At 46.4% G+C, this 23,355-nt stretch overlaps 1 protein-coding gene across 3 annotated transcripts in view; it reads right to left on the bottom strand.

The window, feature by feature from the left end:
- syne2b (spectrin repeat containing, nuclear envelope 2b) overlaps window positions 1-23,355 on the bottom strand; it is a 153,543-nt gene that overhangs the window by 86,288 nt on the left and 43,900 nt on the right. For all 3 annotated transcript variants that reach the window (XM_070546924.1, XM_015968900.3, XM_070546923.1), the window contains exons 11-24: window positions 14,733-14,846; window positions 14,339-14,476; window positions 13,935-14,099; window positions 8,594-8,706; window positions 7,750-7,918; window positions 7,303-7,399; window positions 7,010-7,209; window positions 6,363-6,527; window positions 5,922-6,062; window positions 5,738-5,839; window positions 5,439-5,618; window positions 5,122-5,280; window positions 1,535-5,047; window positions 1,326-1,460 (exon numbers count right to left, since the gene is read on the bottom strand). In XM_070546924.1, the coding sequence (XP_070403025.1) occupies window positions 1,326-1,460; window positions 1,535-5,047; window positions 5,122-5,280; window positions 5,439-5,618; window positions 5,738-5,839; window positions 5,922-6,062; window positions 6,363-6,527; window positions 7,010-7,209; window positions 7,303-7,399; window positions 7,750-7,918; window positions 8,594-8,706; window positions 13,935-14,099; window positions 14,339-14,476; window positions 14,733-14,846 (5,391 nt within the window). The remainder of the gene's footprint in view (window positions 1-1,325; window positions 1,461-1,534; window positions 5,048-5,121; window positions 5,281-5,438; window positions 5,619-5,737; window positions 5,840-5,921; window positions 6,063-6,362; window positions 6,528-7,009; window positions 7,210-7,302; window positions 7,400-7,749; window positions 7,919-8,593; window positions 8,707-13,934; window positions 14,100-14,338; window positions 14,477-14,732; window positions 14,847-23,355) is intronic.

Below are 23,355 nucleotides of genomic sequence, written 5' to 3' on the forward strand. Positions count from 1 at the left end.
ACAGAGTATCGGCAATGCAGACCAAGCTCTGGCACCGGTCATACAGGGACCTTAACAGCCCATAGCAGAAAGTCCAGTACTTCAAACTCCTGAAGTACCCCCCAAAGGGCCCATCGAAAAACATGGTTGAACGCCTTCTCCAAATCTACAAAACACATAGGTTGTTTTGACCAAACTCCCACGAACTGGGAAACAGAGGCGGTCCAGTGTTCCACAGTCAGGAATCAAAACTTCTTTCGTCTTTGAAATTCACGGACATATCAAACAGGATCAGAAAATAACTTTGTTCTGCTCATAGACTCCCATTATATTTTTGGCAGTAGTGGACCAGATCCAGAAGAAGATGGGTGTGATTTAGGCTCCCCATACAAGGTCACAGCAGTCTGGCTCCCCCTCCTCAAATCACCGGTCTGTGGAATGCCATCCCATTCCTCATCAGTGGTTAATGAAGGTCAATGCATGTGGTGGTGTTGTTTTATCTTGCTGTCAGTCAGGTACCAGTCATACACCTGAGACTGGAACACACCCGGCAGCTCAAAACAAGAGTCAACATCAACAGGAGAATCTTGCATCATTGGTGCATTCTTTGGGAAGCTGCTCACACGTTTAGCTGTGCTGCTCATTCCATAAAGACATGTAGTCGTGCCTTGCACTAAACCTGACTAAGAAATACAATATTGACAAGAAGCATTGTCACAAGTCAATAACTAACCATGTACAAATGTCCTTATTTTTTGTGCTAAGATTTTAAAATTATTATAGAAAAAAAACAGCATTCCAATAAAAAGTCAGAATAAAGTCCCAAGCACCATGTCCCTCTGAAATTCTCCTTGAAGACATGAAAGGAAGAAACAAAGTCTTGTGATAGCAAAGCTCAGAAACCCGACTGCATACCCGTCCTTGCAAGCACACCCAAAAAAATCAACATTTATCTACAGTAGTTTTACTACCTGTGCTTGTTTGGTTAGGCAGGAGGTTAAGTGCATCTCACACTGCAGGACAGTAGCATTAAAAGCTTTCCTTGTTACTTCAAACCATAACTGTTGCAAAAAGCCTGAGATCTCCACTCTCACAGCCTGGGAAATAACAACGGATTCAGAAAACATGACACAGTAGTGCGCTTTGTAAAAATGAACAAAATTCATGTTTTATTTGCTTGTGACTGTTTGGTTAAAGCTTAAAAAGACAAACTCAGAACAACGTTTTTAATTTTAGTGCATCAGTGATGGACTTCCGCAGTATTTTTAATCAAAATGTAATAGAACTACGAAAGCAAACGTTTCTCTATTAATGAAAAACTTCCATATCCTTCCCTTTAATCCTACCTTCCACTGTGTCCTGACTGACTGGGTGAAGAATTCCATCTCTCTGAGCTGTGGGGGGGTACAGAAGGCCTCCATGCCCTTTGCTGCTCGCAAGAACTCTTCCAGTAACTCTGGGTCAAGAATTTTCAGAGTCTCCTAAGAGCAAAGGCAAGAACGTCAGCCTGGTGACTCACATCGTTACAGAACTTATCAACAGCTGTCAGATTTACCTGTTTAGCTGATGCCTGGTCAGCTGACAACCTTTTATCTTTAAAAACACAAATAGCTTCCATAATGTGAGCCTGTAAGCAGTGCTTGGCCTCCTCAAAGCCATTCATGGCAAGAGCTCGAGCCTTAACGTAGGCCTCTGTGTAGGCCTGGGGAGGTGCTTGAGCCAGAGCGGAAGGTTTGATGAGGAGGTCTGCTGACTCAGCCTGGATCTGAGGCGGAACAGGAACTTGAGAGAGAAGAGTGCTCTGTGATTGATGAGTTTTTTCTTGGACAGGAGTCGTGATCTGAAGTGTTGGCAGTGGGAGTGGATGAGATCTGACCTCTGGTGGTGATTGAGACTTGGACTGTGGAGATGTTTGGGGTCTGGGCTGTGATGGTAATTGTGCCTGGCGTTTGGACTGTGACACTGAGTGAGACTCAGCTGGGGTCGAAGACCCAGACTGAGGTTGAATTAGAGATGCAGGCTCTGGATGTGTTGTAGTTTCAGTCTGAACTTCAGATTTAGATGGTGATGAACATAGAGGCCTATTGGCATCCGTGGGTTTAGGTAGAGCTTGTTTAGGTGTCTCAACCATGGGCTGAGCTGGTGACTGATCTTTGAGCTGAGCCTGTGGCTGACCAGAAGTTTGTGATTCAGTCTGTGCTGGCGTCTTACATTCTGGTGATGCTTCAACATTAGCTAAGGTAGCTGATGCCCTCACAAGTTGTTTGGACAACACTGGTTGAGACTCAGGTTGTATCAGTGATAAAGCCTTGGGTTGGAATAGAGGCGGTGTGTTTGTTTGGGCTGGGAATTCAAATCCTGTTTGGTCTGAAGGCATTGGTTCTGAATGTGATGCACTTTTTATGTCAGGCTTTGCATTTTTATGGAGGTGGAGAAGTTTGTCATCCACAGAGGACTGCTGGAGCAGATTAGATCGGGGCTGGCTAGTCTTGGTATCGAGCTTAGCTTGTAACTTCGGCTGTGGCTGAGTGTATGTTTGAGACTGAGCCTGCAGAGGTTGAAGCTGGTCCTGTAAGGGTAGTTGTTGTTGGATTTGATGTGGTGGCTGTGGCCTGAGACCCAGCTGGGAGTGCATCTGTGGGTGATGCTGAGATTGGCCATGATTCTGGTTCTGAACCAGTAAAAAGGGCTGTGACCGAGGGTGATAAGGCTGGGATTGTACTTGTGGCGATGGTTGAACCCAAGTCTGCTGCTGAATCTGTCCTTGCTCTGTTTGAATGACACTATGAGGTCCTGTCTGGAACCTGAGTTGAACTGGATTCAGGGGGGTGGTTTGGGTTGGAGTTTGAACCCATGACTGAGCGTGGGCCCGGAGATGCGCTTGAGGCTGAGTGTAGGATAGGCCCAGATGAGAATAAGCATGGGGGCTAAGTTGAGGCCTTTGTTGGTTCCACTGAGTTTTTGCATACGCCTGAGAATTTGAAGCTTGAGTCATTTGTGAAGGGTATGGTTGTGACATTGGGGGACTCTGTTGAGAAATGGCATGGCTTTGTGCGTCCTGCTTTCCTGACCAATGCTGGGCTGGAAACTGAGACTGGTGAAAAAGCTGAGCTGTAGCCGGGAGTTGCTGCGCTGAAATTTGGGATGAGGGTCCAACCTGAGTCCAAGCCTGCAGTTGGCTTTGGGAATGAAGACTGTGTTGCAGGACTTGAGATTGACCATGGTAAGTAGTGTCAGTGAGTGAATGATCCTGATGATGGGCTGACGGTTGAATGTGATGGAAGGTTGGCGGTTGGGTCTGACCTGGTCTAACCATTGGCTGGACATGGGTTTGACCCTGGCCAATAGGCAGAATATTGGTTTGAATGTTAGAAGTTTGGGGAGGGATTCGAACCTGGCTCACTGACTGGGTATGAGTTTGAGAATACATCATAGACTGAGGAAGGGCTTGAGTCTGTGTTCCTGATTGTAAATAGATCTGAGGTTGGTTTGTTGTCTGGGTTTGGATTTCAGATTGATTCTTCATTGTGAGTTGGGCTTTATCCTGACCTCTGAGATGAGAGGGAATTGAAGAATCAATTATGGTCTGAGTTTTAGTAAAGGTTTGTGATTGGCCATGGATCTCAGGATGATCGTGTGTTGGTGGTTTGGGAGAAGGAGGCCTGACAGGGGCCCACGATTGTGGCTGACGACAAAATTGAACGTGAGATGGCACTGGGGGCTGGATAAAACCTAGAGGAGATGGCATTTGGGCAGAGGATCTAATTGTAGTCTGCGTCTGAATCTGAGCAGTAGCTGAACTGTGGGGTGGATTTTGTGGCTGTGACAGTAGCTGAAATTCTGCAGGAACACATGTTTGGGACTGGGTAGGTGATTGGGACCTAATAGGGCCACGAGGTTTTACAAAACATTCATTTATTTCAGATGGTGGCATGCTTGATGTTGTTGATTGTTGGCTGTCAGCAGAAGGGTAAGACGCACCTGCTGGCTGGAATGGGCCTTTAGCTGTGTGTTCACCTGACTGAGTCACGGACTGAGTCTGGGTTACAGCCTGGCATGTGGCCTGGGTGTCTGAATCCTGCTTTTGGCGGTCTTGACGGTGTTGTTTTTGTTGCTCCTGTACTTGATGTTGAGTTTGCTGTGTCTCTATCAGTTCCTTCTCTAGCTGCTGTGCCTCTTTGAGCTTTTCGTGTGATTCAGGGTGTGCCCTACTTGCTGGTGAGTATGAAACAACCTGAGAAGTGATCACTGCCTCACTTTTTACCTGTGATTTGGTTTCTCTAGGCTGAACTGGATTCTGACCAGAATCTTTGTTTGGAAATGAAGCTGGAGTTTCCATCAAGGCTGATTTTTGAAGCCAGGGTCGATTCTTCATGGCCTGAGCTTTTCTGCTCTGAAGCTCCTGGGAGCTGACAGCTTTTTGTGCTGCTGGTTGATGATGTAAAGTCCTCTCGTGAACCTCTTCTATCAGTTTACTTTGTGTACTGTGTTGCACATTTGTAACTGTGTGCTGTTCGCCCTGACACATACAGGCGTCGGCCTGGCGCTCTTGTTCTTGTCTCTGCTGGGGTTGAGGAGGGAGCTCTTGCTTCAACGCTTTTGTTTCTTCCAGTGATTGCTCTTGTTTGAGCTGTTGCTGTTCTAGTTCATTTTCCATCTCTCTGCTAAGCCCTTGTTGCAGCTGCTGCTGCTCTGGTATCAGACTTGGAACTTGAGTCTTCTGCTGCTTTTGGGCCACACTCTGAAGACACACCTGGGTCTGGCACTCTGGTTGCGACTTTGTCCCTGTCTGCATCACAGCTTGTGCGTAGGAATATGGCATTGGCGGAGATGCTACCTTTTCTTCTCTGTATTCCTGGATTACTATTTTTGGCACAAATGCTTCAGCACCATGATGTGAAACTAAATTCATTTGAGAATCCTGAGTTGACGTCCTGGTATCTGAGGTTCTGAGATGATGAGGCTTTGTTTTTGCTTGGATAAAGACCTTGGATGGGGGGCCTGTCTCCGGCGGGCTTCTGCTTCTGTCTCTTCTAGCACCCAAGCTGCTTAGCTTACCGATAGCCTCCTGAATGCAAAAACAGACGTTTTAAAAAAGTCTGTCCACGCATCTGTGTATACATACACTGTATGACAGCTTGCCTGAGACTGAGCAACAGCAGCTTGAACTCGTTCCTGCATGGCAGTAGCACGTAGATACTGGATGGGGGAGCTTTTCTGACTTGACATTATTATAACCTGCAAATCCTGCTCCTCTGTGACAACCTGGCCCTCCAGTTGTAGACCACGAGATATGATGACCTACAGATACAAATAGTGCTGATAGTCAGTAAACCTCATCATGTTTGTATACCCACCATGCATTTCTATATTGTATTGAGATACGTACACTGGTCAAATTAGAAAACAACAGTATGTTACAACGTTGTCCAACCTTGGATTTCTGGAGGCCATCTTACCCTGGCTCTTGGATCCTGTCCTTGCTGCTTTTTCTGCCGATCTGTAGCCTTCAGCAGCCCACACAGTTCCCTGGCCTCCATTTCCCAGAGTAGGAGCTCAGCTAGCCTTGTGTCCAGCCCAGACACACTGTGCTGCAGCTCTGCACAAATCTGCTCTGCCTCAAACAAGGTCTGCATCACCTAGTGGAACAGACGGTTTACTTCCTATGGCATGATAAAGTAACTCTACTTTTTAACATGTAGTGAAATGTCAATGAAATGTTTAGAAAAAAAGGAAAGGACAGCTCATTGTTTCTTACTTCAGGAACAGCAAGCCTCAGATTACGTAGCTGGTCAGATGGGCATTCTGGAGAAGGGTCTACAGTGTCTAGATCCACTTCTTTTATCTTCCTCATAATGAACTGAGGAGCAAAAACCAAAATGATCAGTTCATGTCAGACCTTTCTGGTCATTAACAAAGGATGGTGACTCAAAAGGCCCAACCTGTAGTCTTTTCCTGTAGGTGCGTAAACCCCCTGCTGATGCTTCCAGAGGTTCTTTAAGTATTAGAGTGGCTTCTCTGATCAAAGCCTGGAGGTCCTGGGTGTCGGCCTGTCGATCTGCACCGGCTTCAGCTGAGCTTTCCTGGAAAAGATACAATATACCAGGAATAACGTGAGAAGTAGCAGTGATCCCAAAGTAAGCAGTCCTGACTGCGTTAGCACAAAATCAACTAAACTTTATCATTTTCTAATCTGTCTGTTTCATCCGTGTTTATTTCAATGTTAGGTGACATCATTTAATTCTTTTGTAAGTGGAAACTGAAACAGAAGTTAGATTTTAATGTGATTTCACCGTTGATGAGACTCAGTCAGAAGTGCGTGAATACTGTTTAACAGGGATTTAAGCACATGAAAAGAAAGTCAACAGCCTTGTTTAACTCACAGAAGTGTTTCTCTCGATGAACTCAGCCCAATGCATGTTGAGCTTTCGAAGTTCTTCTGCCAGCTTCTTGCTTGTTGGAGAATCCGTCGACTCGATCAGGAAGTTACCCAATTTGTTTAAATGGGCGTGTCGGGCTCCCCACTCGGCTCTGGAATCATTTGTTACCTTAACAAAAACACAAGGTGGTACAGAAATGCAGAACTGAAGTGGAAAATCCACGATAGGCACAGTCTTGAAGGACCTGACCCCTATGACCACCAGTACAATGTGGAGGGGGTAGGCCGGGTGGACCAAACACCAGAGGATATGGCTCAAAAACCTGTGGTTGTTATAAATAAATGTCAGACATCAACAATTGATGGATATTTAATTTCAGCGTATTTTTATTATTTTATTAGGCTGCAGGTTCTTTATTTTCTGCTATTCCTTTCTGTAGTTCGGCTGCTCTGAGCCATGTTAACCACTATCCACTCCCAGTTCAACATTGACTTCTTAAAAGTGAAAACATGAACTTTTGAACATGAATGTGCAAATAAAATAAATGTTTGGGAATAAAACTGTATCTCCACGTGATAAAAGCAAGAGGGATGAGCCACTAACGACCTTGTGTTACCAGTAATCAAACAACAAAGAAGAGTTAATCATACTGTAGCTCTGTTGCCACGGCTACGTGTTGCTGATCCCTGCTCCAGCCAGGCCTGAAGAGTGCTGAGGCAGTCGCTGTACGAGTCCCAGGCAGACAGGACCCGACCCATGACGCTCTTGGCTGCGGTCACTTCCTCCAGAACGACCACAGTTTTCTCCTCAAGCTGTTTCACCTGCTGACTGACGCGGTGGTAATCCTCAGCTGAGGAGCAAAAACCAACACCAGTTAAATCTCAGTCATTCTCTGATGAATGGGTGAATTTTATCAAACCGGTCATAGCTACAGGACGCTCACCAAGGGCAGATTTGCTTGAATATTTCTCGGAGACTTGCTTTAGTTTGCGAACAGCAGTTTCCAACAACACAGGAAGTTCCTGTCTGTCTACCATTTCCTGTAGTCATAAATTAAAACGTCCACACAAAACCCGTCAGACAGCAACAAAACACGACGTTTTTCATATTATACCCAGTTTACAACTAACCGTGTATAAACCCTACACGTTTATCATTATAACCTAATCTAAGTTACTTTTATGCAATAAATATCTACAATGGAAAATGTATTAAAAACACAGGAAGGTTAGTTATGAATGGTAAACATGTTAAAAGTTTCTGCATCATTTCAGCTCAACCAGCCCATGGTGCAGATTTTAGTCAGTTAAAACCGACCTGAACCATGAAAAATGTATGTTTAAACATAATGACCTTGCATTACTATAAACTCATCAGATCACACACTTACATGCCATTCCTGCAGCAACACCCTGACTGCCTCTTGGGAGATATACGGTGTCTTCCAAATGCGAAGCTTGGTTTGGATCTGTCCCAACAGGTCCAGAGCTGTGTGTCGGTGCTCCCGGAACTCCAGCTTGATGCCATGGTACTTAGCAGTCACTCTCACACTGGTAAATCTGGTGGAGAAGGTCCACAGACCAAAAATGGTGGCATTAAATCACAACTTTAAATTGGAGATCTTGACCACTTGTCCTTAAGCCCAGCTCATGATACCATCTCTGCAAAACCCTAAAGCTCTCATTTACTCTTGTTTTCTAATGAATCTGCCGTTGCCTGCCTTGAGTTGGGGAAGCAAAGCTCTGGCTCTCCTGTTTCAGGAAGTAGAAGTTAGCCGGAGGAATGAGGAGCAGAAAACAGAAAGGTTTGGAGTCAATACGACACGACTCTTTCACTGACTCTATTTGCATTGCAACATAGATGTTTTATCTTCACAAATAACACAAGTCTGAAGAAGTTCTGCTGTGTGGTGGAGATGCTAATGCTAACGGATAGCTTCTACTAGCCAAGATGTGCTCTGCTCTCTCCTGGACTCTAAACCAACAACGGCCTTTTCCATTGCAAGCCAAGATGGGTGAGTCCATGAATGCTGAATTTCAGTGTAACCTAGACCTGACTGGCTTTCTAATCCGAGTTTCACCTGTAATCAACAGCTGATGCAGGAAATAGTAGAAGACTTTTTCCATGTTCAGCCTGCATTTTAAACTCAGCGTGACTGAGTGTAAATAAACAAAAACAATCTTCTCAGTGAACCTTCTCTGTTCCACAGACATGAGATGACATCAACAACACACCTCTTCTTTAGCTCGTCCATCTTATCAGTAGGAACCACCATGTTTCCATATACATCTGTGTTTTGGAAGGATTGGAAGGTTTTTAACTGCTGTGGCATCTCCTCCAAGCAAACCTGCAGCAACAAGCAGCAAAACCATTTAAATTCCAGGGACCTCATGTATCAAACGTTCATAGAAATATTCCCAAATCCCTTCCTATGAACGAAATTTAGAGTGTTCGTTCAAACGGTCAAAAATCCTGATTTATGAAACGTACGGTGGCCTCTCGTACGCACATTCCTCCGCACTCGTCTGATGGCAAATTCCACCTGTGCATCCCCAGGTGCTTGCGTCCGTTCTCAGTCATTTACATAAAGGAACGCCCTCAATTAACCATATTTGGTCACTCTACATCCTCAACATGTAAGGGGGTTCCCGTGTTCTACCCGGAAAAAAGAAAAATTGCGAGATCAAGACACTTTCTGTCGAAGAGCAAAAGAACCAAACAAGTTGCAGAGATTATAAACGCGGTCGGGACCAAGGGCGCCCCCAAGGGGTGGCCACCCCTAGAAAAGTGCTGGCCCCCTCAGGAAAAGTCGGTGTTAATAAATCATACTAATGTTCAGTCAAACCATCAATTGATCTTGTTTATTCAAGACATAGTTGTAAAACAAAATGAAAATAATACAATTAATAAGTAAAGAAATAATCTGAATAAATAAATAAATACATATGTTTCCGTTGCTCACCATTTTAAAAAGTTTCTACCTTCACAGTTTTTTTGTGAACACAGCAACAGGTGAATTAACCTAAAAAAACTAAATTTTAAATTCAATTTGGAACAACATTTTAAATACCTGAAATGTACTTTTCTGAAATGTTTGTGTTTGTAAAATTTAAGTTAAATGTTTTGGATTTGTACTGCTTTTTTAATTAAAATGAATAAAGGAGCAATGCAGCACGTCGCCACAAGCTAAACTCTCCCAGAGCTACCACAAGGACCGATTTTGGTGTGCCACCACTAAAATTGGTTTGGCCCCGTCTGGCCACCCCTATCAAAAATTTTCTGGAGGCGCCCCTGGTCGGAACAGAGGAGAGGTTCCTGACAGGAATAAATAAAAACTTTAATCTGATAAATCGTAGAGTAACGGGTTCTCCTTTACATTTAAGGAGTCCTTCTGGATGAAGTTAGTTACATTTGAAAATGTCTGAGTGCAGCCTCTAAGCTGTCATTCAGTCTGGTTACCATGACAATGCGTATGCGTTCGGGGAGCAGAGGAGGTTCTCATAGTTGTAAAATAGAATATGAACTGGAATCAGATTTGTGCGGTCTATCCGTCGCTCCACAAAGGATCCCAAATCCCAGCACAGCTCCAGGATCTGCTGTCAGCACTCTCACAGAAACATGTTTCCTCCAGAGAGCAGCTCTGACAAACCCTTAATAATAATACAGAAACGTTCTTTTATCGAAAGCATCTCAAGCTAAATCACGAAGCATCTCATAAGGACAAAAATATAATATAATAAAATTCTATCAAAAGTCATATTAATTTATTAAAAATATCAAAAACATTATAAAAATAAGAAGAGAAAAAAATTTTATTACAAAAACCTGACAACCGTTCTGCTCCTCCTTGAACCGTCACCTTATCGTGGTGGAGGAGTTTGAGTGCCCTAATGATCCTAGGAGCTATGTTGTCTGGGGCACTTAGTGCCCCTGGTAGGGTCTCCCATGACAAATTGGTCTTAGGTGAAGGGTGAGACAAAGAACGGTTCGAAGGATCTTTCATGGCGGTTAAAATGAAGAGTCGGAGTACCCGGCCCGGAGGGTTACCGGGGTCCCACCCTGGAGCCAGGCCTGGGGTTGGGGCCCGTGAGCGAGCGCCTGGTGGCCGGGCTTTCGCCCATGGGGCCCGGCCGGGCCCAGCCCGAACCGGACACATGGGCTCGTCCAACTGTGGACCCACCACCCGCAGGAGGAACATGAAGGGTCCGGTGCAATGCGAATCGGGTGGCAGACCAAGGCGGGAGCCTTGGCGGTCCAATCCCCGGACAAGAAAACTAGTTTTTGGGACATGGAACGTCACCTCGCTGGCGGGGAAGGAGCCGGAGCTTGTGGCAGAGGTTGAGCGGTACCGGCTAGATATAGTCGGACTCACCTCGACACATTGCATTGGCTCTGGAACCCGAGACCTGGAGAGGGGTTGGACACTCTACTTTGCTGGAGTTGCTCCGGGTGAGAGGCGGAGGGCTGGGGTTGGCTTTTTGTTAGCTCCGAGACTCTCTGCCTGTGTGTTGGGGTTTACCCCGGGGGACAAGAGGGTAGCTTCCTTGCGCCTTCGGGTCGGGGAACGGGTCCTGACTGTTGTTTGTGCTTATGGGCCAAATATCAGTTCAGAGTACCCACCCTTTTTGGAGTCCCTGGGACGAGTGCTAGATAGTGCTCCATCAGGGGACTCCATTGTCCTGCTGGGGGACTTCAATGCTCACGTGGGCAATGACAGCTTGACCTGGAGGGGTGTGATTGGGAGGAACGGCCCACCTAATCTGAACTCGAGCGGTGTTTTGTTATTGGACTTCTGTGCAAGCCGCAGTTTGGCCATAACGAACACCATGTTCGAACATAAGGATGCCCACCGGTACACTTGGTACCAGGGCAGCCTAGGTCACAGGTCGATGATAGATTTTGTAGTCGTATCATCTGACCTGCGGCCGTATGTTTTGGACACCCGAGTGAAGAGAGGGGCGGAGCTGTCAACTGATCACCACCTGGTGGTGAGTTGGATCAGATGGCAAGGGAACATGCCGCGTAGACCTGGCAGACCCAAACGCATAGTGAGGGTCTGCTGGGAACGCCTGGCAGAAGAACCTGTCAAGACGGTCTTCAACTCCCACCTCCGGCAGAGCTTTGACCACGTCCCGAGAGCAGTGGGGGACATTGAGTCCGAGTGGGCCTTGTTCCACTCTGCGATTGTCGAGGCGGCTGTTGCTAGCTGTGGCCGTAAGGTGGCCGGTGCCAGTCGTGGTGGCAACCCCCGTACCCGCTGGTGGACACCAGAGGTTCGGGGAGCCGTCAGGCTGAAGAAGGAGGCCTACAGGGCGTGGCTGGTCTGTGGGTCTCCGGAGGCAGCAGACAGGTACCGGATAGCCAAGCGGGGTGCAGCAGTGGCAGTTGCCGAGGCAAAATCTCGGGCGTGGGAGGAGTTTGGTGAGGCCATGGAGAAAGACTATCGATCGGCTCCAAAGAGGTTCTGGCAAACTGTCCGGCGCCTCAGGAGAGGAAGGCAGCAACTCGCTCACACTGTTTACAGTGGGGATGGGGAGCTGCTGACGTCAACTGAGGCTATAGTCGGACGGTGGAAGGAATACTTTGAGGAGCTCCTCAATCCCACCAATGCGCATTCCGAGGAGGAACCAGAGCTGGGAGGCCTGGGGATGGACTGTCCGATCTCGGGGGCAGAAGTTGCTGAGGTAGTCAAACAACTACACAGCGGCGGAGCCCCGGGGGCGGATGAGGTTCGTCCTGGGTATCTCAAGGCTATGGATGTTGTAGGGCTGTCATGGTTGACACGTCTCTACAACATTGCGTGGTCATCGGGGGCAGTTCCTAGGGAGTGGCAGACCGGGGTGGTGGTCCCCATCTTTAAGAAGGGTGACCTGAGGGTGTGTTCCAACTATAGGGGGATCACACTCCTCAGCCTCCCTGGAAAGGTCTACGCCAAGGTACTGGAGAGGAGGGTCCGATCGATAGTTGAATCTCAGATAGAGGAGGAGCAATGTGGTTTTCGTCCTGGCCGTGGAACTGTGGACCAGCTCTATACCCTTGCAAGGGTGATGGAGGGGGCATGGGAGTTTGCCCAACCAATCCACATGTGTTTTGTGGATTTGGAGAAGGCTTATGACCGTGTCCCCAGGGGCACCCTGTGGGGGACGCTCCAGGTGTATGGGGTGGGTGGCTTTCTGTTAAGGGCCATTCAGTCCCTTTACCAGAGGAGCGTGAGTTTGGTCCGCATAGCCGGTAGTAAGTCGGACCTGTTCCCAGTGAGGGTTGGACTCCGCCAGGGCTGCCCTTTGTCACCGGTTCTGTTCATCACTTTTATGGACAGAATTTCTAGACGCAGCCGTGGTGTGGAGTGTGTCGAGTTTGGTGGCAGGAGAATCTCGTCTCTGCTTTTTGCGGATGATGTGGTCCTCCTAGCTTCATCCAGCTCTGACCTTCAGCTCTTGCTGGGTAGGTTCGCGGCCGAATGTGAAGCGGCTGGGATGAGGATCAGCACCTCCAAATCTGAGACCATGGTTCTCGACCGGAAAAGGGTGGCTTGCCACCTCCGGGTCGGGGGAGAGGTCCTACCTCAAGTGGAGGAGTTTAAGTATCTCGGGGTCTTGTTCACGAGTGAGGGTAGGAGGGATCGGGAGATCGACAGGCGGATTGGTTCGGCGTCTGCAGTGATGCGGACGCTGAGCCGATCTGTCGTGGGGAAGAGGGAGCTGAGCCAGAAAGCCAGGCTCTCGATTTACCGGTCGATCTACGTCCCAATCCTCACCTATGGTCATGAGCTTTGGGTAATGACCGAAAGAACGAGATCGCGGATACAAGCGGCCGAAATGAGTTTCCTCCGTAGGGTGGCCGGGCTCAGCCTTAGATATAGGGTGAGGAGCTCGGACATTCGGGAGGGACTCGGAGTAGAACCGCTGCTCCTCCGGATCGAAAGGAGCCAGTTGAGGTGGTTTGGGCATCTGGTCAGGATGCCTCCTGGACGCCTCCCCGGGGAGGTGTTTCGGGCATGTCCTGCCGGCAGAAGGCCCCCGGGTCGACCCAGGACACGTTGGAGAGGTTACATCTCCAATCTGGTCCGGGAACGCCTTGGGGTCCTGCCGGAGGAGCTGGTGGACAAGGCCGGGGAGAGGACGGCCTGGAGCTCCCTAGTTGGGATGCTGCCCCCGCGACCCGGACCCGGATAAGCGGAGGAAGACGAGACGAGACGTTCTGCAAAGTCAGATTCCCGTTGGGTCTTGCAGCACCAGTCATGTGACCGCTGTTTTCCACCCAAATCTTCATTTAATGGGTAAAATAATGAGTGGATGAGGAAAATGTGTGGACCTTCTACAGTGCTACAGATCCCCCGTCCTACCACCAGATGCTGTTCCTGCGCATGGTCTGAGGTGATCTTACATTTCCACCCACAGGTACAAAACGATGAGTATCGCACAGTGATACATGATACGGTTGATACGTGAGGCCCCAGATGTCTGAACAACGGTATACAACTTTTGTTCTTCAGAGAAGGTTCCTAAGCATGAACTCGTGTTGGGTTTATGCAAACCCCTAAATGTGTTACATGGTGTAAAGATGATGAATTACTCTGAGCAGCTCCTGCTTCTCTCTAGCGTCATCAGCAGCACAGCCATGGTCCTGAGGGTCTCCTGGCTCCTCCGTCAAGGCCCCCTCGGTTCTCAACAGCCAGCGGGCCACAGAGTCCAAGGGTGGTGGAAGGCTGATGTCCACCTCCCTTTTATACTCATTTATCTGCATAAAAACACAGAGGAAACGGTCACAACCCATTATCTTTCAAACAAATAACAAATAAAAGAAAAATAAATAATAAAAACCAACAGGTGTCCCTTTTAGGGGACACTGCATCTCAGGAGGATTTAGTTATGTTACGATTATAATTACAAGTTCAGCCTTCTTTTACCAGTTTATCTAAAATTTTCCTTTCTAAGTAAAGCTAATTAAAGCTACTGGAGCCTGAAACTGAGCAGAACCTTTTGGTTGAGGGAGTCCCAGGCCTCTCGGAGAGCCCGTTGCTCTTCACTCAGTTTGTGAGCTCGTTTCATTGCCGTCAGCAAAGGCATGATGGGTCGTCGCTGCTCATTAAAGGACACCAGAAATGTCTGAAACACCTGGAGAGAGACACACGTTCCTGACATAACAAGTCAAACATCAACAATCAGTCAAAGGGACAGATTTCAGCGATCCTGTTGCTGTAAACACCAACCCTGCTTTTAACAACATTAAGCTGCGTGCTAACATTTAGAAATAGCATTTTCATGGAAAATGATCATTGCAATGACATTTTATTACAACTACACTGATTCGGGTTACTACGAACGTTTGTATGAATAAAAAAACTGTGAAGAGGAACAGCAGAAAGCATACGTGGAATCGTTCTGAGTAGCTTTCTCCTTCGGTAGAGTCCCATCCCTCCAGCAGCTCATCGTAGGCCTGAATCAGCCAACAGGTGACCTCCTGAACTTTACGATCAGTTGTTGTCTGAATACGAAACAAAGAAAAGGATTAAAAATGTTTTTCTTTGAGATCCTTGTGTGTAAAAATGTTTTAGGTCAATTTTAGAATAAATTACAACATTTCTGCTAACAATCTGAAGGATGCAGATGCAGCTACATGTGAGCATGTTTTATTTACACTCAGTAGTTACTCGGGACTTTTTGTGTAGGACTAAATGCATACTATTGATGTTGTGAGAAAAAAGCAACAAGAGACACAGTGGAGGACGAAGGCGGACAGTGGCTACGTTTACATGGGCACAAATTATCGGAATAAATGCCCTGTCAGATCAAAAAATTCAAAATGAAAAATCGTAATAATCTGATCCATACGGCCCGAACGGAATGAAATTTACTTCCCATTAAGAGAGTTGGTTTTGTCTGATCATAATTCTGACTGACGTCCATGTACACACCCGCTGGAATTGTTGGAGAAATAATAATGCCCGCTGCGCATGTGTGCAACTTCAGCGTGACACCTTTCCACCTTTGCAGATGCTCAGGACAAGTCAAAAACATGGTGGGAAGGGATAGAAGTTTTCTGTTTCCTGAAAACACTACGGGAGCTCAATATTATGGAACTGAATATTCCAGAACTGCGCTGCTTTGGGTGGCTGCATGTTGGAGTAGTTCTGTTTACTATATGTAAGTTTGGCCTTTTCTTGGACATTTTTTCTTCTAGTTTCTCAAGAAAAATTTATATATTTTTTTGGATATTTTACTTTTCTGTTAGTGGTGTGGTGAAGCTTGGAGGATTTTTACAGCTATATTTTCACTTTCATCAGTTTTTGAGCATTTGTTATGATGCGTAACCATGGCAACAAGCTGGTTTACAATCGGGAGCAGCTGATCAACATTGGAAAGGCTGAAATAATACCTCAACTGAAGCCACAAATCCCAAATGAGCTAAAACGCAAGAAGCGTGGATGCAGAGCGGGAGTAAAACGGAGACAGAGAAAGAGGAAATTCAAACCGTCTCTTCCATCGATCATAATGGGCAATGTGAGATCACTGGCCAACAAGATGGAGGAACTCCAAGCCCTTTCAAGGACTCAGCCAGAGTTTCGGCAGTGCAGTGTTATGTGTTTCACTGAGACGTGGCTGCAGGACCATATCCCCGATTCCAGTATCTCTCTGCCGGGATTCCTGACTGTACGAGCAGACAGAGATCTGAAGAGGAGCGGGAAAAGAAAAGGAGGAGGAGGGGCAGTGCTTGTCAACAACAGATGGTGTCATCCAGGTCATGTTTCAGTGAAATGCCTTCTCTGCAGCCCAGATGTTGAACTCTTGGCAGTAAGTTGTCGCCCATATTATTTGCCAAGAGAGTTCACCAGTGTTGTCTTGGCAACCGTTTATGTTCCACCTTCAGCCATTGCTGAAAGTGCATGTGATGCCATCAGTTCATTTGTTGCTAAGCTACAAACCCAGCACCCCAATGCATTTGTGGCTATATCTGATGATTTTAATCATGCCTCACTCTCTGCTACACTTCCAACATTTCAACAGTTTGTCAGCTGCTCCACCAGAGAAAACAAGACATTGGATTTGTGCTATGCAAATGCAAAGAATGCATACATGTCCAAAACAAGACCTCTGGGACAATCAGATCACAGTCTTGCTTTTCTCTGCTCAGAATACAAACCACTTGTTCAGAGGCAACCTGTGACAAGAAGAACAGTGAGAAAATGGTCACAGGATGCTGAAGAAGCCCTGCAGGGTTGTTTTGAGACCACAGATTGGATGACTCTCTGCCAAGAATGTGAAGAGGACATCAATGCCATGACTGGATGTGTCACTGGCTATATAAACTTCTGTGTGGACACATCATACCCACCAGAACAGTGATATGCTTTGCTAACATCAAACCCTGGATCACCAGTGAACTGAAGAATCTGCTAAATGAGAAAAAAGAGCCTTCAAGGAGGGAGACAGGGAATTATTGAGGAGTATACAGAAGCAACTGAAGATCAAGATCAGAGACAGCAAGGAGGCATACAGGAAGAAGCTGGAGAACAAACTACAGAGGAACAATATCAGAGATGTCTGGTCAGGGATGAAGAACATCACAGGGTTCAAGCAGAGGAAGGATTGCACAGATGGCAGCCTGGACACAGCCAATGAGCTGAACAAGTTCTTCAACAGGTTCAGTTCAGGAACAAAACCAGCATCCTCCTCGCCTGTCCCCAGCCAATCAGGCATCCCATCCTCCTCTGATCCAACATTTTCCTGTCACACACCAGCAATTTTGTCCTCCAACGCAGTCATGGACTCATCTGGTTCTATAAATCTGTCTTCAACCAAATCAGGAGATGCTGTTGCCCCATTTACCCCCCCCTCCCTGCCACCACCTATCTGTCTCTAGAAGTCGGGTGAAGAGGCAGCTGGAGAGACTGAACAGGAACAAAGCTGCAGGTCCAGATGATGTCAGCCCCAGAGTCTTGAAGGCCTGTGCAGAGCAGCTCCTTTTCAACCTCAGCCTGGCCCAGGAGAAGGTTCCAGTCCTGTGGAAGACATCCTGCCTTGTTCCAGTTCCAAAGAAAACTTGCCCATCAGTCAATGACGACTACAGACCAGTTGCCCTGACATCCCACATCATGAAGGTCCTGGAGAGACTCCTGTTGGTCCACCTGAATAAGCAAACTAGAACATATCAGGACCCGCTGCAGTTTGCTTATCGCCATGGAGTTGGAGTTGAAGATGCCATCATCCAGCGGCTTCAACCAATCCACTGTCATCTGGACAAAGCAGGCAGCACTGCGAGGGTCATGTTCTTGGATGTCTCCAGTGCATTTAACACAATTCATCCTGATGTACTTTGCCAGAAACTCCAGAAGACACAGGTGGGGGCCTCAACTATCACCTGGATTAAAGACTACCTGACAAACAGACAACAGTTTGTGAGGCTGAAGAACTGCACATCAAACCAGGCGATCAGTAACATTGGAGCACCACAGGGGACTGTACTCCCACCATTCCTTTTCACCCTGTACACCTCAGACTTCCAGTACAAATCAGAGACCTGTCATCTACAGAAATACTCAGATGACTCTGCAGTTGTCGGGTGTATCAGAGATGGACAGGAAGATGAGTATAGAGAGTATGAGTTTACAAGAAGGGACACAGCAGACTGCACTTCTTGAGGATGGTTAGGTCCTTCAATGTCTGTAGCAAGATGCTGCAGATCTTCTACAAGTCTGTTGTTGAGAGTGTAATCTCTTCAGCCATCGTCTGTTGGGGTAGCAGCATCAGAAGCAGGGACCTGAAAAGGCTCAACAGCCTAATAACAAAGGCTGGTTCTGTTCTGGGGACGACTGTGGAACCACTGGAGGAGATAATGCAAAGAAGGATTCTCCAGAGAATCAAGAAAATGATGGACAACCCTGAGCATTCTCTTCACATGACCATCCGACAACGGAAGAGTGTCTTCAGTCAGAGGCTTCTTCAGTTTTGCTGCAACACTGACCGTTACTGGAGATCCTTCCTGCCAACAGCCATTGTAATATACAATAACTCTTTGATGACTTATTATTATTATTCTGAGCTACTACAGCAATCAATTGGATCAATAAAGTATTTTTGAATTGAACTGAATTGAATTGAACGTCTGGATAGCTGAAAGGCTAGGAAGAACTAAAGACGCAGGACGCATATTGGGTCAATCCTGGAGCTCAGAGATGGATTACACCGTGCTGTGAACACACAAACTCATATAATTGTCGAGATGAGTCGTAAGCTTGGAACTTTGGCTGAGATTCAGGCTCTGGCACAGAAGATGTATTCGATCAAGGAGCGAGTTGACAGGACAGCACGGTTGGGAACAGACTAATTTACGCCATTATTGGATCAAGAGGGGTTGGAGACCAACAGAACTTTAAGACAGAGAGGAAATTATCTCTGTCTGGCCCCAAAACAAGTTCTTATCTGAATTTGGTGCCCTTGAGCCTGTGAGGCTGAAGTGATTACGCCCCCTCAGAAGAAATGTCGAATGCTGCCATCGCCATGGCAACTCTGTCTCCCTATCCCAGCCTGGGCGGGACTGTGACCGGTGAAGGCAGTGGAACCGTTTCCAGGAGTCACTGTGCTCTTCAACCCAATTTCCTCCCTCCCCTGTCCAAACGGAGGTGACGAATGCTGCTCAGCAGCATGCACTGATGTGTGGAGAGTCCCCAACCCTACCTCCCCACCTAGTGGACACATATGTTGTGTAATGTCTGAAGTCTGTTGCATTTCTGTGTGAGGTGTTTTTTGCACAGCAATCCTGCCCTCCCTGTAGAGGGTAACTCTGAAGTGCCTTTTTTTCCTCCACCTGACTCAGTCCTCATATAAACCCTCTGATCTCTATTAAGGACAGTGAAGACTGTCACCAGGGTCCTCATCTTTGATATCTATCATTCCTCTGCAACCGGATCCTCAACTCTGTCACTGGCAGGCGGAGTCCATTCAAACCCTCTGTCGGAAGATCCCCGTGAGTGATCGCATGGACGGCAGCTTTCGGCGGCGGCGAATCAGTGGGGCTAACTTGGCTAACCTTAGCTATCCCAAGGTGATCGGCTCTGGCGGGCGCTCCAAACCCGGCTCCAAGACGTCCACTTCACTCCTCAGGATTGCTCTCATGAATGTCCGATCGATTGGGAATAAAATTGCTTTTTTGAAAGACTATTTCATCGACCAGTCAATAAACCTGTTCTTCATGACTGAAACCTGGGTCCAGCCTGGTGAGTTGGCCCCTCTATCAGAACTTTGTCCTCCTGAATGCCTAGTCTTAAACGAGCCCAGACCCTCTGGTCGTGGTGGGGGTTTGCTGACTTTATACAACTCCTTTCTCCTTCTGAAACCACTCTCTGGTTTTGTGACTCCCTCCAGCTTTGAGCTGTCAGTGTTTGAATTAGCCTGCTGCCCACCTGTACTCTGTGCTCTCTGTTATCGCCCACCTGTAACTCAGTCTTTCTAAATGAATTTTCAGACTTTTTAGCTGATTTCCTCCCAAAATATGAAAGCGGTATTATCCTTGGTGATTTTAACATTCATATCTGCTGTCCCACAAAGCCCTCGGTAAAGGAGTTTTTGGACATTTTAGATTCATTTGATCTACAGCAACTGGTCAAAGATCCTACCCATGAAAGCTCCCATACACTGGACTTAGTTTTATCTTTTGGACTCTGTGTTTCTGATTTATTTGTAGATCAGGTTTGTATCTTTGATCATTTTCCAATCATTTTTAATATCTCAAACCTAGCATCTCTCTGTCACGTTTAGGAGGGTAGGACCCAAATTGCAGAACCCAGGATGACACGAGGCAGGAGTGGATATGTAAAATAAAAATCCTTTATTTTGAGGAAGAACAAAAATAAATCCAAATGGCAGGGAGCCATAATCCAAAAATCCAGGGAGTCAAAAAACACCAGAGGAACGAGCAGACTGACAGAACAAATAACGCTGACAAACAACAATGGACCGACAAGAACAATGAAACAAGGGGGCTTATATAGACAGGGAGGAGCAATTAGGGAAACAGGAAGCAGGTGTGTGGAGTGAGGCTGGAGGGAAGGCAGGTGACAGCAATTATCTGGATGGGGAAGAGAACCAGTGGAGGGCAGATAAACCTAACACTATATAAAACACAAAACTAAACCTAAAGACTAAGGGAAGAACTCACACAAACACATACACATACTGACACACACAAACTCAGACACACATACAATGTACTGGGGAACAAGAGGCTGTGGCTACAACTTAAGACACACAACAGAGATGCAGACAAAGAACACATGAGGGCGCTAAGAGAACACAAAAGGGAATCCAGAGAGGGATGGAGAATCATTAGGAGACACATGGGGAAAGACGCAGACAAAGGACACATGAGGGCGCCATGAGAACACAAAAGGGAATCCAGAGTGGGAACTGGAGGGGCTGGGGAACAAAGGGACACAGAACATGACACTCTCCCTACAAGGCATCAGGCTAAACATTATGCTCGGTATATTGCTCCCTTGTCCTCTGTTATGCTGTCATCTAGCCTGGAGGCTGGCCTTTTAACATATTTTTCCCCATCTACATCGGTGGGGGTAGATGATTTGGTGGACTCCTTCAATATGGCTTGTTCTGTTGCCCTTGACTCTGTTGCACCGCTTAAACTCAGGCAAAAATAGACCATCTCTGATCCCTGTTTAAATGACAACACTCGTGCTCTCAGACGCCAGTGTAGGACACATGAACAAAAATGGAAAAAGGACAAGCAACAAATTTCCCAACAAATGCTTAAAGACTCCCTGGCAGCTTACCAAAAAGCTGTCAGATCAGCTAAAAATAATTATTTTGCCAACATCATTGAGAGGCATCGTGGTGATCAACGCAAGCTTTTCAGTACCATTAACTCTGTTCTTTCACTAAAGGAATCCACCGCCACCTCCACACCAACCATAGCACTTTGCAGTGATTTTCAGAATTTTTTCCTGGAAAAAAATCAGTACTAATAGACAGAATCTGTTGGGACCTGTTACCCAGAAAGAATCACTCTGTTCTCCTCCATTCTCTAATTTTGATCCTGTCTCCCTTCAAGATCTGGATAAATTAATCAAGTCCATGAAACCGTCAGGCTCCCCACTGGATGCTCTCCCCCCAATGCTGCTACTTGGGGCTCTGCCAGTAGCGGATCATTTTATTTTGAGTATTTTAAATTCCAGTTTGTCATCGGGAGTGTTTCCAGAATCCTTTAAGAAGGCGGTCGTCCAACCGCTATTGAAAAAACATGGCCTGGATCAAAATGATTATGAAGTTTCCGTCCAATCTCCAAACTTCCTTTTTTATCAAAGGTTATTGAAAAAGTGGTACATGCTCAACTCTCACATCATTTACTAGAACATTCACTACTCGATCATTTTCAGTCTGCTTTTAGTATGGCGTCAGACTCGTGCCACAACCCGTGCACGCGGATTGGGTCCACATCGCGTGTGTGAACGGGACTCGCGAGTGAAAATATACATAGCAAGAGGTAATTTGTGCACTGAGAGGGAGCAAACTGTGTCTGTGAGCGCACAAGGATGTGCACAAGTGACAAACCTGCTTTGGCGCGTTGCCAACGAGCACACGGCAGAGGAAAACGTGCGCGCGCGGCAGCCTCTCTGCGCGCTCGGTTTCTGACTCCGCTTTCTCGGCTGTAAGGGGTTATGGCACTCTGGAGGTGTGGCCTGTGGCAGATCTTCTCTGTCCTCTGATTGGTTAGTTTTGCCCGCACATTTTCCCTCTACCTCATTGGCCCATTGGCTTCCTGTTGGACCACAATGATGAGAGTTATATGTATATAAAAAAATCAGATGTTTAGTAGTTGTTGTCATAGCTCAGCTGGCAGAGCGGGTGACTCTCCCCCCGGAGGAGCCAGGTTCGAGTACTGGCAAGGAAAATAGAGTAGATGTCATGTTATTTTTTCCTAATTCCTGTGATATTATTTTACAGTTGTGACCGTTCAACTGTCATTAAAGGTCCGAATGTTTGCTGGGCAGTGTTTTAAAAAGTGCACATAAGCTAGATGGTTTTAACCATATAAAATTATATTTTTTGTGATACTGGAAAAATACATATTGAAATAAAACTACTGATTGAAAACTTTGTGACTGTGGTTGTACAATATATGAGTCACTAACACACTGCAAAGGCCCTTAAAGTGAGGCTTCCAGAGAGAGAGAGAGAGAGAGAGAGAGAGAGAGAGAGAGAGAGAGAGAGAGAATAATTAATTGATGAGTTACATAAATGTCCATTTAGAATTGTTGAATGGACTGAGTCAAGTTTGATGCACTTTATATATTTCAAAACATGTTTTTTTAATGATGCATATAAATAATTTAAATGTTAATTTAATGAAATATTTCTATTTTTTCATTACCTCACCCTTGTTTTGACAAAAACGGGACCTTGCTTTAGTAAATTCTTACTTTGGTTAAATAAATCAGTGGTTGAACCCCCACTCCTCTGTTTGGTCTCCTTTCTTATTACAGCCCACCACTTCCAGTCTGGGTTGTAACAATCTGCAGACAGATTTCTGAGTATCTCCTCCTTTGGTACACAGATCCTCACTGAGCCAAGTACTGTGAACAAATAGTTTCTCCATGATATTATCCAGCAAGGTCCCGTTTTTGTCAAAACAAGGGTGAGGTAATGAAAAAATAGAAATATTTCATTAAATTAACATTTAAATTATTTATATGCATCATTAAAAAACATGTTTTGAAATATATAAAGTGCATCAAACTTGACTCAGTCCATTCAACAGAGAGGCTGCCGCGCGCGCACGTTTTCCTCTGCCGTGTGCAGGTTGTCAACGTACGCACGCAGGTTTGTCACTTGTGCACGTCCTTGTGTGCTCACAGACACAGTTTGCTCCCTCTCAGCGCACAAATGACTTCTCGCCATGTATATTTTCACTCGCGAGTCCCATTCACACGCGCAATGTGGACCCAATCCACGTGCACGGGTTGTGGCACGGGTCTGACGCCATA

Source organism: Nothobranchius furzeri, chromosome 18 (genome assembly GCF_043380555.1).
Source record: "Nothobranchius furzeri strain GRZ-AD chromosome 18, NfurGRZ-RIMD1, whole genome shotgun sequence".
Lineage (NCBI taxonomy): Eukaryota > Metazoa > Chordata > Actinopteri > Cyprinodontiformes > Nothobranchiidae > Nothobranchius > Nothobranchius furzeri.